Source organism: Equus przewalskii, chromosome 6 (genome assembly GCF_037783145.1).
Source record: "Equus przewalskii isolate Varuska chromosome 6, EquPr2, whole genome shotgun sequence".
Classification (NCBI taxonomy): Eukaryota; Metazoa; Chordata; class Mammalia; order Perissodactyla; family Equidae; genus Equus; species Equus przewalskii.
Genome location: NC_091836.1, coordinates 97527621 through 97544266, shown reverse-complemented (window position 1 = coordinate 97544266; position 16646 = coordinate 97527621). Strand labels below are relative to the sequence as shown.

The window sequence follows — 16646 nt, the reverse complement described above, 5'->3', positions numbered from 1 at the left end:
TGTGTGTGTGAGGAAGATTGGCCCTGAGGTAACATCTGTTGCCAATCTTCCTCTTTTTGCTTGAGGAAGACTGTTACTGAGCTAACATCTGTGCCAATCCTCCTCTGTTCTACATGAGATGCCACCACAGCGTGGCTTGATGAGTAATGCTAGGTCCATGCCTGGGATTGAAACTGATGAGCATCAAGGCTGCCCCAGGGAGAGAAGCCCAAGGTGACCTGCCCTACATACCGATCTATATCCTCTGGGAAGCATGGGACGTCATGACCTGATCTGATCTGATTCTTATCTAAAGTTATAGGACCACTGGATAACCAGACCCCACCTACACTGATACCATTTTAATGACTTTTTACATGATCTTTCCTTTGTCTTGTAAAGAAATAACTCATATACCTATGCCTTATAAGTTTAGCCCTACCCTCAACCCATTGCAGCTCTTCACTGCCCATGGGTCTGTCCCCATGCTGGCAGCTCCTTACTGCCCATGGGTCCTGTCGCCATGCCTGCAGCTCTTCACTGCCCATGGGTCCTGTCCCCATGCTGGCAGCTCCTTACTGTCCATGGGTCCTGTTCCCATGCTGGCAGCTCCTTACTGTCCATGGGTCCTGTTCCCATGCCTGCAGCTCTTCACTGCCCATGGGTCCTGTCCCCATGCTGGCAGCTCCTTACTGCCCATGGGTCCTGTTCCCATGCCTGCAGCTCTTCACTGCCCATGGGTCCTGTCCCCATGCCGGGAGCCCTTTACTGCCCATGGGTCCTGTCCCCATGCTACTCCATGCTATTCTCTGAATAAAGGAGCACTACTGCCAGACCTTGAGAGTCCGAGAAATCTTTCTTTTGACTCCTTGGCTCGCCGAACCTGCATCACAAACCCACGAACCCACGGCCACCAAAGTGGAGCACGCAAACTTAACCACTACGCCACTGGGCCAGCTCCTCAGAGGTACACTTTTCATAAAAGAAATTCTGAGTCCAATATGCTGATCTAATTTTTTTGCTTGAGATAACCTTCATTTAGAGTTTTTTTATTTTATTTTTTTCCTTTTTCTCCCAAAGCCCCCCAGTACATAGTGGTGGGTCCTTCTATTTGTGGCATAGAGATTTTAAGGAGCAGTATTAACATAAAAGTTATTCCTACATCTTTGAAAGCCAAAAATAATATACTCTTTTTTAAAAAACAAAATGAATTAAATCATAATTAGCATTACACTAACTAGAATAGATTAATGTACTTTGGGGGTGACTAAATATAGGTTCACTGGGCTATATCAATATTTGGATTTAATCATACTGGGCATATGTAGTCTAAATTTAGAAAAATTGAAATGGATTGGATAAGAAGACTTGTTCCCATCACTTTTATTTGTCAAAAAGTGGGAGTCTTTATTTTCTTTCTTTATTTTTTTGAGGAAGATTAGCCCTGAGCTAACATCTGCCGCCAATCCTCCTCTTTTTGCTGAGGAAGACTGGCCCTGAGCTAACATCCGAGCCCATCGTTTTCTATTTTATGTGGGATGCCTGCCACGGCATGGCTTGAAGAGCAGTGCATAGGTCTGTACCTGGGATCCGAACCACTGAACCCAGAGCCACCAAAGTGGAGCATGTGAACTTAACCACTGCGCCACTGAGCCAGCCCAAAACTGGGAGTCTTTAAATGTAGGGTATATGGAGACTTTGAGAGAGGTACATGATCAGGAGAGTTTTAAGGGAATCAACTCCGTGATCTCCAAGTTTCACAACTACTTTAGTGGAAACTGACCCCTAGAGAACGTGCCAATGGCAAAAGAGCAGGTGCCCCTTTCCCACATCCGTCCCCTTTCAAGTCGCCCTTCCCTCACTTTACAAATGAAAGGTTTACTTCTCATTGCCCCAGGTTTTAAGATCCTTCAGGGCATCAAAGAGAGACAATTCAAAATTTCTGTTTGGTACAGAAAATGTGAATGCTCTAATGACTGAGGAAATATCCTTTTTTCGTTGTTTTCAGCAAAATTTTAGGTGAAACTAAATTCGAATCCAAAGGCAGGAAAAGGCTGGTGTCCAAGCTGGAAGGCAGTCAGGCAGGAGAAATTCTAGCTGAGGAGAGGGAGGGTCAGCCCTTTCGTTGAGTTTGGGCCTTCAAGTGATTGGATGAGGCCCACCCACAGGAGGGAGGACAATCTGCTTTACTCAGTCTACTGATTTAAATGTTAATTTCATCCAAAAACACCCTGACAAAAACAATCAGAATAATGTTTGTTCAAATATCTGGGTACCCTGTGGCCCAGTTAAGCTGAAAAATAAAATGAACCATCACAAGTCCACCACTTGTCAACTTGGCACCCATACATTAAGCTCCAGATGAAGAAAATAAAATGGTCATAATTCCACACTCTCGGCTCTATCTCCTAAAGCTGTCATAACTGGGGGCTTCTCCCCGTACACAGAATGGAGACTCCACGTGCAGTGAGCTAGGAGGCCCCCAGGCCCACGTGTCTATGCTGCGTCTCTCAGCACTCACTGTCCTCCTCCCTGCACACAGCCTGGAGACTCCACGTGCAGTGAGCTAGGAGGCCCCCAGGCCCACGTGTCTATGCTGTGTGTCTCAGCACTCACTGTCCTCCTCCCTGCACACAGCCTGGAGACTCCACGTGCAGTGAGCTAGGAGGCCCCCAGGCCCACGTGTCTATGCTGTGTGTCTCAGCACTCACTGTCCTTTACTGTTTGATGTCCTATGTTTGAAAAGTGTTTTTTCGTATATATTGTTCTGTTTTTCCAGTTGTTTCAGGCATCAGGAGAAATCTGGTCCTTATTAATCCCTCTTCGTCATAAGTCCAACTTTGAAAGAGTCCACGTTTTTGACACTTTTTGCATTTTTCTATTATACCATAAAACTGCTCTATGAATAAGTGTTTGCAGAATCTAATTACTTGCATACAAGATTAGCTTTTTTTTTAAAGAAAGCTTGATGAAAAGGTAATATTTCTTTCATAACTTCAAAACTCTTCACGTAATCCAAAGAAGGTATGCAAAGTACTGAGACTTTTGATACTAACTTGTACAAATTCAAAGTACCTTAGAAAGGCGTCAGGGACTAGTTTTCAAATTAAAAACATAGTTCACTAAAGCAGAATGTGGAAGTACATATACTAGACTTTAATCTCAGTTACCTAAGTTAGAGGAGGCAAGAAGAAAAACAAAACACTTTCTTTTCTTTTTTTCTTTGTTTTTTGAGGAAGATTAGCCCTGAGCTAACTGCTGCTAATCCTCCTCTTTATGCTGAGGAAGACTGGCCCTGAGCTAACATTCATGCCCATCTTCCTCTACTTTACACGTGGGATGCCTACCACAGCATGGCTTGCCAAGCGGTGCCATGTCCGCACCCAGGATTCAAACCGGCGAACCCCGGGCCGCTGAAGCGGAACGTGCGAACTTAACTGTTGTGCCACCGGGACGGCCCCAAAACATTTTATTTTAAAAATCGTGTACAGGCCTACCTGCTTCTGCCCTGGCAACAATTTCCCATCTGGCTATAAAAGCATTTGATATAAAATCTTAGGCTCAGGATGTTGTGGACAGAGCCATGAGGAACCTGTATCACTTCTTTACAACACTGATTTTGGCCTTTACTTCACTACTCTAGTAAGTACAGTACTGTCCAGGAATTGACCAAGATGATTAAGGCCAGGGGAAAGAAACAAAAGCATCAAGAAAATATTACAAAAGCTAAACACCAGAAATAAGAATGATGGAAAGCAGGTTCTGAAACCAGAAGAAAATCAAATGGAAAATTATACAAAAGTTTCTCCTTTGGGTTTTATGACAGTCTTATTTAATAAGCAAAGTGTGACCCATATGAAAGAAGCATGTTAGTCCCCCCCCGCAAATCCCCCTAGTTAATAGTTGTATATTTTAGTTGTGAGCCCCTCTACTTGTGGCTAGAATCATGTTAGTTTTGACCTCAGTATTATAAAGTGACTTTTACACATGGGGGTAGAAGTTTGCTGGTATCTGTTGTTAGTTATTGTAAATTAATATGTATTATGCTATAAATTCTTTATAAATGTCTTAGTCATTTGTCATTTTTTAGACTATGCACTGAAAACACCACATAGGAAAAAATAACTGTAGATTATGAATTCTATTCAAATAATGGCTTAAATTGGGTTCCTGTTCTGGACAAAGAAACCAAGAATTCCAAAAGTCAGAGCTGTCTTCTCTGAGGTGCAAAGTGTGCTTTGGCTTAAAAAGGATCCAATACATCAATCCCATGTTTTATTATTACGGCTCATTTCTTGGAAGAGAATAATTTCTGGCCTTCTCAAAGCCAGATGATATTAACTACATGAGTCCTTGTGACTTCTGCATTTGTCCCCTTCCTCTGAGCTATACCTTTGGGATACTGACAATGTAATACCTGATAATATTCTGCAGCTGTCTTTCTTTACCTAACTTTTTTCAGAGTTCTCTTATTATCATGACAATAATAATTTTATTTATGTCAGTTTTTAAGAGCTTATTAATGTTTTTTGCACCTCTGATATAAATTTTAAGTTAAAAAAATTGTCCAAGAACACCAATTTTAAAATGAAAGTATACACTCAAATAAATTTGATACTTTTCATCAGGGGAAAAGAATATACATATGGTCCCATTAATATATTTGAATATATGTAATATAAACAACATATTTTCATGAAGTGTCTAAAATGCAGTATTGAATTAGTATATCTATACCTGCAAAATCTCAGCAGGGTCTTCTTTTGCAGATGCAACCAACAAAGTATGCCCATTGATGATCCCTTCTGCCAGGAAATACTTGAAGAGCAAAGGAGAATAAATATTATATTTATCCTCTTCTGTAAAAAGAAAAAAATATAGTCAGAATCCCACCACTTACGGAGCACACTCATATATTTTCATAACTTTTCCCTTAAAACAAGTATGTGAGGCAGGTCAATAACCATGTTCCTAAGGTAAAGTCAGGCAGAGAGACTTCTCTAGATAGTCAACGGGAAGCAGGCACTTTCAAGAGAATGTTTCTGATTCCAAAATCATACTCTATCTACTGTACTACCATCCGATATCCACACAATTCAGAGGGTTATGTATGATTACATCAAATCAGAGATCTTTTCCTTTACTAAGATTTTCTCAGGCACTGCACCTCTAAAATGGTCATTATTACCTGCCAATCAGTTTGTAAACTCACACCTCATTTCTTTCATGTCACAATAATTCAGCATTTAGTGTATATAGCCTGATGATTAATATTTATAAAATTTGTAAAAACAGTATTACTCATAAATTCTGGTTTTGGGTTTTAAATCCAACAATAATTTAAAATTGAAGATTTTAATTTGATAGAGTTCCTAAATTTGTCCTAAATGTTTTCCTAGTAAATAATTCTTTCACCTTTTATTATTCCCTCATCTTCCTTTCTTTCTGAATTTTAACAAAAAATGACGAATCAGGTTTCTTAGACAAAAATGTGCTATTTTTGAGATTTTGTGACATAATGACAACTTAAGTATATCTTTGTTCTCTTAATATTATTGATAAGCTACTGGCCTACACTTTATATAAGCTTTCTTTCCTTTAATACTTTGAACACAACATCAAAGACAAGAGACAGAGGTAAATTTACTGCACTATCCAAAGAGAGTAGTTATTATTAATTTAACCAACAAATATAAATTGAATTCCTATAATGTACCACGTATTGCTAATATTTATGAAAAACCACACATTTAAAAAACATTCCAAAGAAACTTTGCACTTGTGGTAATGTTAGCACTGTGCAAAACCTCTTGTACGTATAACTATAAAACCTGGATAAAATATGATTAAAAAATAACTACTTGGGGGCCGGCTCCGTGGCCGAGTGGTTGAGTTTGCGCTCTCCGCTCCCGGCGGCCCAGGGTTTGGATCCCGGGTGCGGACATGGCACCACTCGTCAGGCCATGTTGAGGTGGCGTCCCACATCCCACAACTAGAAGGACCTGCAACTAAGATATACAACTATGCACAAGGGGGGTTGGGGAGATAAAGCAGAAAAAAAAAAAAAATAAATAAATAAATACTTGAAGGCACTGGAAAGCAATAAAAAGCAGGCAGCAACCACGGCAGTTTCCTTTTGAAAGACAGTCACCAGGACACACAAGAATTTCAAGTTTGTTGCTTTTATGCCTAAGAGCATTCCTAACCTCCCTGAGCTCTGGCAGCATTAAATCATTCTTTCCAGCCTGAGGTGGCAGAATATGGAGTTAATTGTTGTCAAAACAGCTGAAAGTTTAGGGGAAAAATCTTGGAAGTAAGGGATCTCCAGAAGATTTATCAACTGTGCCCAAATTCCTGGATGACCACTAAGCTATACATGAGTAGGAGGAAGAAACACCAAGCAGGAAAGAGGAATAGAATAAAGTCGAAAGGCATAACTGAATCATGCGAGAGTCACAAATTTGCTGCCCGTAGGCAGGTACGCATTTCCCGATCTGAGAGCAGAATCCTGTACCTTAGAAGTCTTATTGACTTGAGGTATCAGAGCACAGAGCTCAGAGCTGAGAACCACAGAAAGTGTGAGCCCCAAATCTGAGCATAAATTCTGTAGATATTTGGCTGTCTACTAACATTTGTGATTGCAGGGGACAACTTTGTGAGACCAGGATAAAAAAGCAACATCCGAAAGACGGAAAAATTGAGAGATACTATCTGCTGCACAGTACACTGAAGTTAGAGTTAATAATGTAAGACCAGGCAAGTTAACAGCCGATGAAAACAAAAAACCAGCACCCCAAGAAAAACATAATGGAATTCAGAATCATTACGATGCAATAATTATAATGTGTAGATTTCAACCAAAAATTACTGAATGACCCATACTAAGGAAAAACACAACCTCCAGAAACCGACTCCAAATGGGCTCAAAAGTTGAATTTACTAGAAAAATACTTAAAGGCAGCTATTATAAATATGTTCAAAGAATTAAAGAGAAATGTATTCAAAGTATTAAAGGAAAACATGGTATTAAGTGAACAGAAAAGGAATATCAACAGAAAAATGGAAACTATAAAAATGAACCACACAGAAAATTTAGAGCTTAAAATCATGATTCCTTAAATAAAAAATTTACTAGGAGGTCTCATGGGTAGACTGGAAATGGAGCAAGGAAAAAAATAATCAGTAAACCTGAAGTCAGATCAACAGAAATTACACAATCTGAAGAACATAGAAAAAAAATTAAGAAAATTGAACAGAACCTCAGAGATGTGGAACAATATCAAGCAGTCCAACAAGCGTTTAATTGGAGTCTTAATGGAGACATTAAGAGACAGCAGAAACAATATTTAAAGAAGTGATGGCCAAAAATGTCCCAAATTTGACAAAAATGCTAAGTTACAGATCCAAGAAGCACAAGAAACCTCGACAAGGATAAATGAGAAGAAAACCAAATCTAAGAACACAATAGTTAAATTGCTGAATCCCAAAGATAAAGAGTTAATTCAGGAAACAGCAGGGAGAAATGACATATGATATGAGGGGTACAACGACACAACTAATAACTGATTTCTCATCAGAAACAATGAAGGCCAGAAGATATGATAATTTTACCTTCAGAGAGTTGAAAAAAATCTTAACCAAAAATTTTAAATGTGCAAAACATATAATTCAAAAATTGAGGTGAAATACTATTTCAGATAAAAACTGAGAGAATTCATGGACAGCAGAATTGTACTACAAGACACTAAAAGCTAAAGGAAAATGTCACAGCGTGGTAACTTGTATTTACAGAAAGGAATAAAAAATACAAATAATGATAAATATGTGAGAAATTATAAAACACTGTGATTGTATATGTATTTATACATAGATATGTATGCATGTGAATAAATTAATTTTTTCTTTGAATTTTTTAAAAAATACAACTGTTTAAAGCAAAATTTTTAGAACTAAGGAAAGAAAGAGAGACATTATATTTGGAGATTTTATCATCTATTTCTTAGTATTTGGCAGAATGACTAAAAAGAAAAACCATTAAGAAAATAGAAAATCTGAACCACCTCATCAACCACCTTAATCTGATTAGACTACACAGTTCCAGAATATACATTCTTTTTTTAGTGCATCTAGAATGTGCACCAAGATAAACCATATGCTAAACTAAAAAACAAGTTTCCATACATTTCAAAACATGAAAATCTTACTATGTTCTCAAATTATAATGGAATTCAATTAGAATTCAATTAACAATAAGATATTTACAAAAACTCCAAATATCTGAAAATTAAAGCACATGCTTCTAACTATGGATCAAAAATAAACGAAAAAGAAAAGTAGAAGATATTTTGAACTAAGTGATTATAGAAATACAATATATGAAAAGTTTTGGGGAATAGCTAAAGCAGAACTTAGAAGAAAACTCACAGCTTTAAATGCTGAATTTTTGGTCAGAAAATAAGATAGGTCAAATCAATTGTAAAAAGCTACACAGATAAGTTCATGTAAAATTTAAACAAAGTAAATGCAAAGAAATAATAAAGAGGAAAAATCAGTAAAAGAAAAACTGGACCAGAAAAAAAAGGAGAGAAAATCAGAGATGCCAAAAGCTGGTTTTATGAAAAGGTCAACAAAACTGATAAACATCTATCCAGGCTGATCAAAGGAAAAAAGAGAAGAGCCACAAATTATCAATACCGGGAATGAAATAGAAGATTTCACTAAAGATCTTACAAATATTGAGAGCATCAAAATAAGTACTATGGACTTCAAAAAATTTCACAAGCAGAAGAAACAAAATTCCTTGAAGGACACACATTATTAAATATGACAAAAGAAACAGAAAATCAGAACTAAATTCATAATTAAAACTGTCCCTTCCGCTCACCCACAAAAACTTCAGGCACAGGGAACTTTACAGCAAATTCAAACACGTAACAAAGAAATACTAATCCTAAACAAACGCAGAAAAAAAGAACAGGAAACAATTTCCAACTCACTTATATGCCCAGTATTATTATGATACCTAAACCAAAGAGTTTCAAAAACCACAGACCATTTAAGGAAGAAATACTCTTTCGAAAAAAAAGAAAGTGTGGAGAGGAACACTTTGGAACTCACTTTATAATGCCATTATTACCCTGATAGCAAACCTAGATCAAGATATCACAAGGAAAAAAAGCTACAGACTAATATGCCCCATGAACATATACGAGAATAATTCTTAAAACATCAAAAGACAAAATCTAGTAATTTATTAAAATAATAAAATAATATAGCATGATTAAGTGTGGTTTATCACAGAAATGCCAGGTTGGTTTTCAATTTGAAAAATTGATGTCCCATAATGACATATTAAAAAAGTAAAACCATATGATCATTTCAATAGATGCAGCAAAAGCATTTAACAAAATTCAAAAGCAATTTATAATAAAAACTTTTAGCAAATTAGGAACAGGATGAAACTTCTTCAACCTGATAAATAGTTTATCTACAATACATGTATAGAAAACAGAATAAGATGCACGCTTTCTTCCTAAGATTAGGAACAAGCATATCAACTCTCATCATTTCTAATCAATATTGTTCAGAAGGGTAGCCACCAAAAAGAAATGAGAGGCATACAGATCGGAAAACATGAAGTAAAACAGTCTTCATTTGCAGACATTATCACACACGTAGGAAACCTTAAGGAATCTACCAAAAAGCTAGTAGGATTAATAAATCAAGGCTATCAAAGTTGATTTTTTCTTTTTTAAGATTTTATTTATTTTTTCCTTTTGCTCCCCAAAGCCCCCCGGTACATACAAAGTTGTATATTCTTCGTTGTGGGTCCTTCTAGTTGTGGCATGTGGGACGCTGCCTCAGCGTGGTTTGATGAGCAGTGCCATGTCCTCGCCCAGGATTTGAACCAAAGAAACACTGGGCCGCCTGCAGCGGAGTATGCGAACTTAACCACTCGGCCATGGGGCCAAGCCCCTTTTATTTTTATTTTTAAAAAGTTTTTCCTTTTTCTCTCAAAGCCCCACAGTACATAGTTGTGTATTTTTAGTTGTGGGTTCTTCTAGTTGTGGCATGTGGGATGCTGCCTCAGCGTGGTTTGATGAGCAGTGCCATGTCCTTGCCCAGGATTTGAACCACCAAAACACTGGGCCGCCTGCAGCGGAGCACGCGAACTTAACCACTCAGCCACGGGGCCAGCCCCCACATAATTGATTTCTGACAAAAATTGAGAAGTAATTGTTTTTTCAACAAATGGTCATAAAATAACTGGATATCCCATACGGAAAAAACAACAAAAACCTCAACCTTATCTCATACTACACACAATCAAAAAACAAGAAAATTTTGATCTTACCTCATACTACTACTCAGATATTACCTTGAAATGGATCACAAAACTAAACATAAAGGTTGAAACATTAAAACTATTAGAAGAAAACATAGGGAAAATCTTCGCAGCTTTGGAGTAGACAAAGATTTCTTAGACAGGACATGGAAGCATGAACCACAATAGAAAAAAATAGATGCACTGAAGTTCGTCAAAATTTAAAAATTTGTTTTTGAAAAGACACCATTAAGAAGACAAAAATGCAAGCTACAAAGAGATAATATTTGCAATTCCTATATCTGATAGATGATAGAACATTTAAAATTCAACAAGACAAACTACCCAACATAAAAATAAGCAAAAGATTTGAATACATCCTTCACAAAAGAAGATATATGAATGGACAAGAACACATGAAAAGATGTTCAACAGTAGGAAACATCAAAAAACGCAAATTAAAAACACTGTGAGAAACTACTACATTCCCACTAGAATAGCTAAAGTAAAAATACAAGACCAAGTATTGACAAAGATGTGGAGCAAATAAAATGCTCCCACAAGGCTAGTGGCAATGCCAAACGGTATGGCTACTTTGGAAAATGATGTGGCAGTTTCTGATAAACATACACTTATAGGAACCAGCAATTCCACTCTTGCATATTTACCCATGAGAGATGAAAACATATGTCCTTACACAGATTTATACAGAAAGTTTATGGCAGCTTTTTTTGTAATTGTCCAAAACAGAAAACAAGACAACGTCCATCAACTCGAGAATGGAGAAACAAATAGCACATTCACAAGTGAAATACTACTCAACAATAAAAGAAATGAACTACTGATAATACATGCAACAACGCGGGTGAATCCAAAAACACAAAGCTAAGTGAAAAAGCCAGACACAAAAGTACACGTGGTATGACAGCCTTTATTATGCGATGCTCTAGAGAAAGCAAAACTCATCTCAAGTGAAAGAAAGGAGATGTTAGGTGATTGGGGCCTGGAAACTTTTTGGGCAGGAGGGAATTTTTGAGGGTGATGGGAATGTTTCTATCTTGATTGTTGTGGTGGTTACATGAGTATATACATTTGTAAAAATTCACTAAAATATACACTTAAAATGGGTCCATTTTACTGTATGTAAATTGTAATCCAGTAAAGTTGGTTTATTAAAAGAATTTCCTAAGGTGCCACTAAAACACAGGCGGAAACTTGTTTACAGACCTTCTCAGCACAGTATTTTAGAGCAAATCCATGATCAAAAGTAAAGCAGATTTACAAGAAGTTTAATTTTATATTTTAAAGAACATAGCTAGTCCTTTAATAGTATCCATCGCAAGCTAAAGTTAATCTCTATGAATCTAAAAGACACAACATGGGGCTTGGTACGGACTAGGAGCATCTAATGAGTTTTTCTGTGTAAAAGAAAAGGAAAATGCTGTGAATGCCTCTGCACAGCTTACAGCTGATGGGCGGGAAATTTCGCCAGGGAGGCAGAAGCAGGTGAGGGGAGACTGATACAGCTGTCACCCTGGAAAATACACACGCCACAACTGACAATGTGTCTCTCTTGAACTTCAAAACAAAACAGAAAGTCATGTTTTAAAAAAGAACTCATTCCATCTTAAACATTACTATGAAATCAGCTTACAGAAGCAACCACATAAACCAAGGTCATTATAAATCAATGACATGAGAAACAAATCTGACACTAAAACTTTCATTTCTAAGGTTGCTATTTTTACAACTTGGAAAATTCAAATATTTAAAAGTTCACCCACCATCCATCACTCTCACAGAATTATTGCTAACATTTGTTATATTTCCTTTCAGTATTTTTTCTGTGATTTTTTTCTTACATGGTTACAATTATTACCGAATTTTGTATCCTACTTTTTTCACTAATGGTGCAAGACATTCCAGTAAATTTATGTGCCATAATTCAATCAGTCATCTTGTACTACAGACTTTTGCTACTATTAAACACGGTAGTGCAAAGGTGCCTCAAATCCCCCATGTCCAAGGTAGAACTCAGTCACTCAGTTCTTTTCTTCCACCAAAAGTGGTCCTCTTTCAATTTTCAGAAAATCAAAATTTATTCTTGATACATCTTCTCTTCTCTCACCAACACACCCCTCTCTCCATCCTTAAAATCCTGTTAAATTTATTTTGAAAGTATTTCTGGAATTTAGTCACTTCCCTCCATGCCAGTGTCACTCCCTCATCATGCTACCAACACCTTTTGTCTAAAGGACCACAAGAGCCTCTCACTTCCTTCCTTGCATCCACTAATCCTCCTTCAATTTAGCAGTGACCTTTTCAAAGTACAAACCCGATCACGTCACTTCCCTACTTAAAACCTTTCCGTAGTTTCTCATTGCTCTTGGGGGAAGAATTAAATCCTTTAACCTGGTCTACAGGCTCTGCACTACCGTGGCCGAAGAGCAGAGTTTAATGTGCATAAATAAAACCAGTTGTGTTAAAAGTGGTACGATAGTGTCACTTTTTCCCTTTAAAATGTACAGGATTGTTAACAACTTTTTAGTAAAGAAAGAAACCTAAACTATTTAATTAGAAAAATAAAAACAATAATTTGTAAAGTTAAGGACACACATTACAATGCTCAGTAAGGGAATGAACTAACTGTCTTAGACAAGTTCTGCATAAACTAGGGACAGTCACTTGTGGATAAAAACCCTGGGTGATTTGTCATTAATGAAGAGTGACAATAAACATTAAACTAGAAGCAAAGTTCCGCTTTTTCTACTTCTCTCTTAAATGAGTGGGGGTTTTGACTTTTTTCTTACTTACATACAATCCCTACTGATCTTATCTGCACTCATAGGTTAAATTTCCAGGACCTTTGCATAAATTACTTCACCTCTGTGGCGAGCTAATTCCCTCAAGCCCTCCCAGACACAGATCAGGTAACCCCGGCTTTGGAGAAGCTTTCCTTGAGGCTGCGTGGCTGCAAGAGAGGATCCCAGTGCTCTGGGGCATCCTGTTAACTCCTATGCTAGCATTTAATACACATCATTGAAATTCCCCCAAGCTAACAGAGCTCCATGGCAGAGAACGCATCTTATTGTTATAATGCTAGTACTGAGCACATAGTATACACTTAGTAAATATTTGTAGAATTAATTAAGGGAAAAAAACAAACAAAAATCTTGGCTTGTAAGTCAGCCAGATTTACTGTAGCTTGGCTGACAACACACTCTACCATATGCTTGCAAGTATGCGTATACACACACACACACACACACACTCCAGTTATCAACCCTATTTCTTCAAAGACTTCTATGAGGCAGGAAAAACTAATGGGAGGAAGATCATCTATTTAGGGATTAGCAAAAAAACTAAGCTCTTCAAGCTGAAAATTACCAATTTTGTGGAACAAATTTTGAGGTTGTACAATAAGCATTTAATTAATCTATTTAGTGAGCCCTCATAATAGTGGGCAAAATGATAATGATGTGACAGAACTGCCAAAAAACAAATGTAGATTTGGCCTGAATTAATGGTCTAATTCCTAGGTTGAGAGAGATGATTGTCCTGTTCTATTCTACAATAGTCGCCAGACTGACAATAATATATTTCATCTGGGGACTTAACAGAAACTAAAGCATCTTCAGAATGGAGTGACCAGGATAGTGAAAGGAGTTGAAAGCATGAGAAACGGGATTATTTAGCTTGAAGAAAAAGAGACCCAAGGGATGCCAGATAGCTGTCCTCCAATGTTTGATGGGCTGTCACATGGAAGTGGAATTACACTTGCTCATTACGACCACAAGGGGTAGAACGAAGCCTGATGGATAGAAACAACAGGAATATCAATTTTTCTTTACTATCAAAGTCCAAACGAGCAGCCCTAACATGCCAATGAGACTGCTCTCAAAGTCACCAATGACTTTGTAACTTCTGATTCCTTGGACACCTGAAAGTCTTCATCTTATTTCAGGAGTCCATTGCCGCTACTGCCAAGGACACTTTACTTCCTGGAATGACCCTCTCCCTCCCCACCCATATCTTCTGTTTTTAAGTCACTTCTTGCTCCCAGTTTCCCTGTTTCTTTAGCCATTGTTTATACATGTAAACAACTTATATAGAGCTCTCAGTTCTTTGGTATACAAATATGGAACGGTTTTATTTGTTTTTTCAGTCACTACTTTCAATCACGTTATGTCAAATCTTCCTTTCTCCTCTACTAATGACATCTAGAGCCGATTCCATGATTTCCTCACTAGTTTCAGTTACTAAAACTTAGAACAGTCAAGTTTAAAACTTCAATATTCAACTCAAAGCTTTCCGCCTCCTTCAGTGCAAAGGCTTGTGATCTTGGTGGGGCAGAAGGGTTCTAAAGGAAAGGAAACTTCTAAAATACCTCTTCCTCCATGTCCTCTAAGTGCTCGTTCTCTCACTGGAAGGCAGGGAAAGAGAAAAGTGGCAGAGATCCACTTACACCACTGGCTGTCGATGCAGGCAGAGCTGCGTCCCTTGCCTGGCTCAGCTCGGGTCTCTTTAAGCCTGCAGCTTCTAGCCTATGACAGTACGGTGGTTTTCATGTAGATGGCAAGCATGGTTTTCGTGGTGTGTGCTCTATTTCACTCCGGCCCCATCTGCCACTGAAATACCCTTCAAAGAAGTAGAATCTAGTGTTTTGGGGGGCTTGCCAGTCATTTATCTTCAGTCTCTTCTCTGGAAATGTTAGCTGCCACTACAGTACTATTTCAGCTGTTTATCTACTCCACAGGCCTCCCTCCTCCTACATCAGACACAGGAAACAGTCTCGCTGTGTGAGAATGCCGACAGACTAGGAGATAAAAGGTAGGTTCCCAGAACTCTCTCACCATGCACAACTCACTGATGGGCTCGCAGGTGCAGAAGTTTAGCAAGCAATCAGCTAGGAAACAAGAACATCAGTCTCTGCTTGTTGCAAGCATCCTCAATGTCTATGACCGACGCTCTTGGAGTTGTACTTCTTACTTGTCTGAGTGAGGGGTAACTTTTTACCCTCAGGAACACTGCGCTCCTGCTCTCTCCAATCCTTGCCTGTACTGCCTGGTAATGGTGGTGATGGAGGTGGAGTTATGAGGAAGGAGCTGTGCTAGCTGTCTGGGCCTAAAGGAGCTATCTAACCCCAACTGCAGGGAAGGGGGAACTTAAACCTTTGCCTCCCTGCCCTCACTGTGGGCCACAGTCACCAATTTTGAGGTACTCAACATCCTGTTAAATGCAGCACATAGCTAATCTTATTGACCACTAACTATATACTAAACACAGTGTAACACACTTCTCATGCATCAGCTTATTTATTCCTCACAATAATCTTGTAAGATAAATGTTATCACTCCCCAACTTATAGGTAAAGAAACCAAGTTGCAGAGAATGTAAGCAGCTAGCCTAAGGCGCTGCAGCTGGTAAACAGCGGAGCCACGACTGGAACCTGGGCAGTCTGACTCCAGGGCTCTGCTCTTAACCTCTTTCATGGGCTTATTTTCTTCTATCTGCCCCTTCAATACTAATATGCTTCGGCTTTAGATTTTGACCTGCTTTTCTTTTTACTCTAATTGTTCTTAGTCTTTTTTGAAGTCTCAGTCCACTCTGAGAATCTGACGCAAGTTATACATGCTGCTCTAAAAATATACATAGTCATTCACAAATGTATATTATATTGCATGTAATTTCAAGGAATTAAGAGACCCCCTAGCGTTCCATTTGTGGATCCTCAAGGGTCTGTAATCCTGGGCATTCTAACACATGCCTATGACTTCAACTAAAATATACATTGAATAAAACATTAAATAATGTCGAGAAATCCCAAATATTTTTCTTCAGCCTAAATTTAATACCCAAACATACAATTGCCTATAGGTAGAACTACCAGGAACATAAAATTCATTATGTTTAAATTGAATTCATTACTTCAGCACAATATTTGCTCATTCCCCTCCTTTTCTGACCCAACGGTATTAACTCCAAACTTTCCCAGGCCCAAACCCAGGCATCATCCTACCTCCTAGCTCTCCTCCTGCAAGGAGACGTCCAGACAGCATCATAAATACCATATATACGCTTCATTTATATAGCACAGCAGTAGAAATCAATATTCTGGAGAGGGACCCATTAGAAAGGGAAAAACGCAGGGAAGTGGCGTTTCATACCAGAGCAGTCTAAGCCTAGCAAAACGTTAGATCTAATACACATAATGAAATGCAGACAAAGACGTTGGGTAGTGTTCTTATCCTACGAAAACACGGTAGTAAATTTATGATGTAAGTCTTCTAAGTGTACTAACAAACATCACCTCATGTTTACAGTGATGTGTATTTCCATCACT

General features: G+C 38.1%; 1 protein-coding gene across 9 annotated transcripts in view; it reads right to left on the bottom strand.

Annotated features, from left to right (window-relative positions):
- The window catches only part of ELP4 (elongator acetyltransferase complex subunit 4), a 235009-nt gene that overhangs the window by 203543 nt on the left and 14820 nt on the right, over positions 1–16646 (bottom strand). For all 9 annotated transcript variants that reach the window (XM_070626558.1, XM_070626560.1, XM_070626556.1 and 6 more), the window contains exon 3: positions 4717–4838. In XM_070626558.1, coding sequence (XP_070482659.1) covers positions 4717–4838 — 122 coding nt within the window. The remainder of the gene's footprint in view (positions 1–4716; positions 4839–16646) is intronic.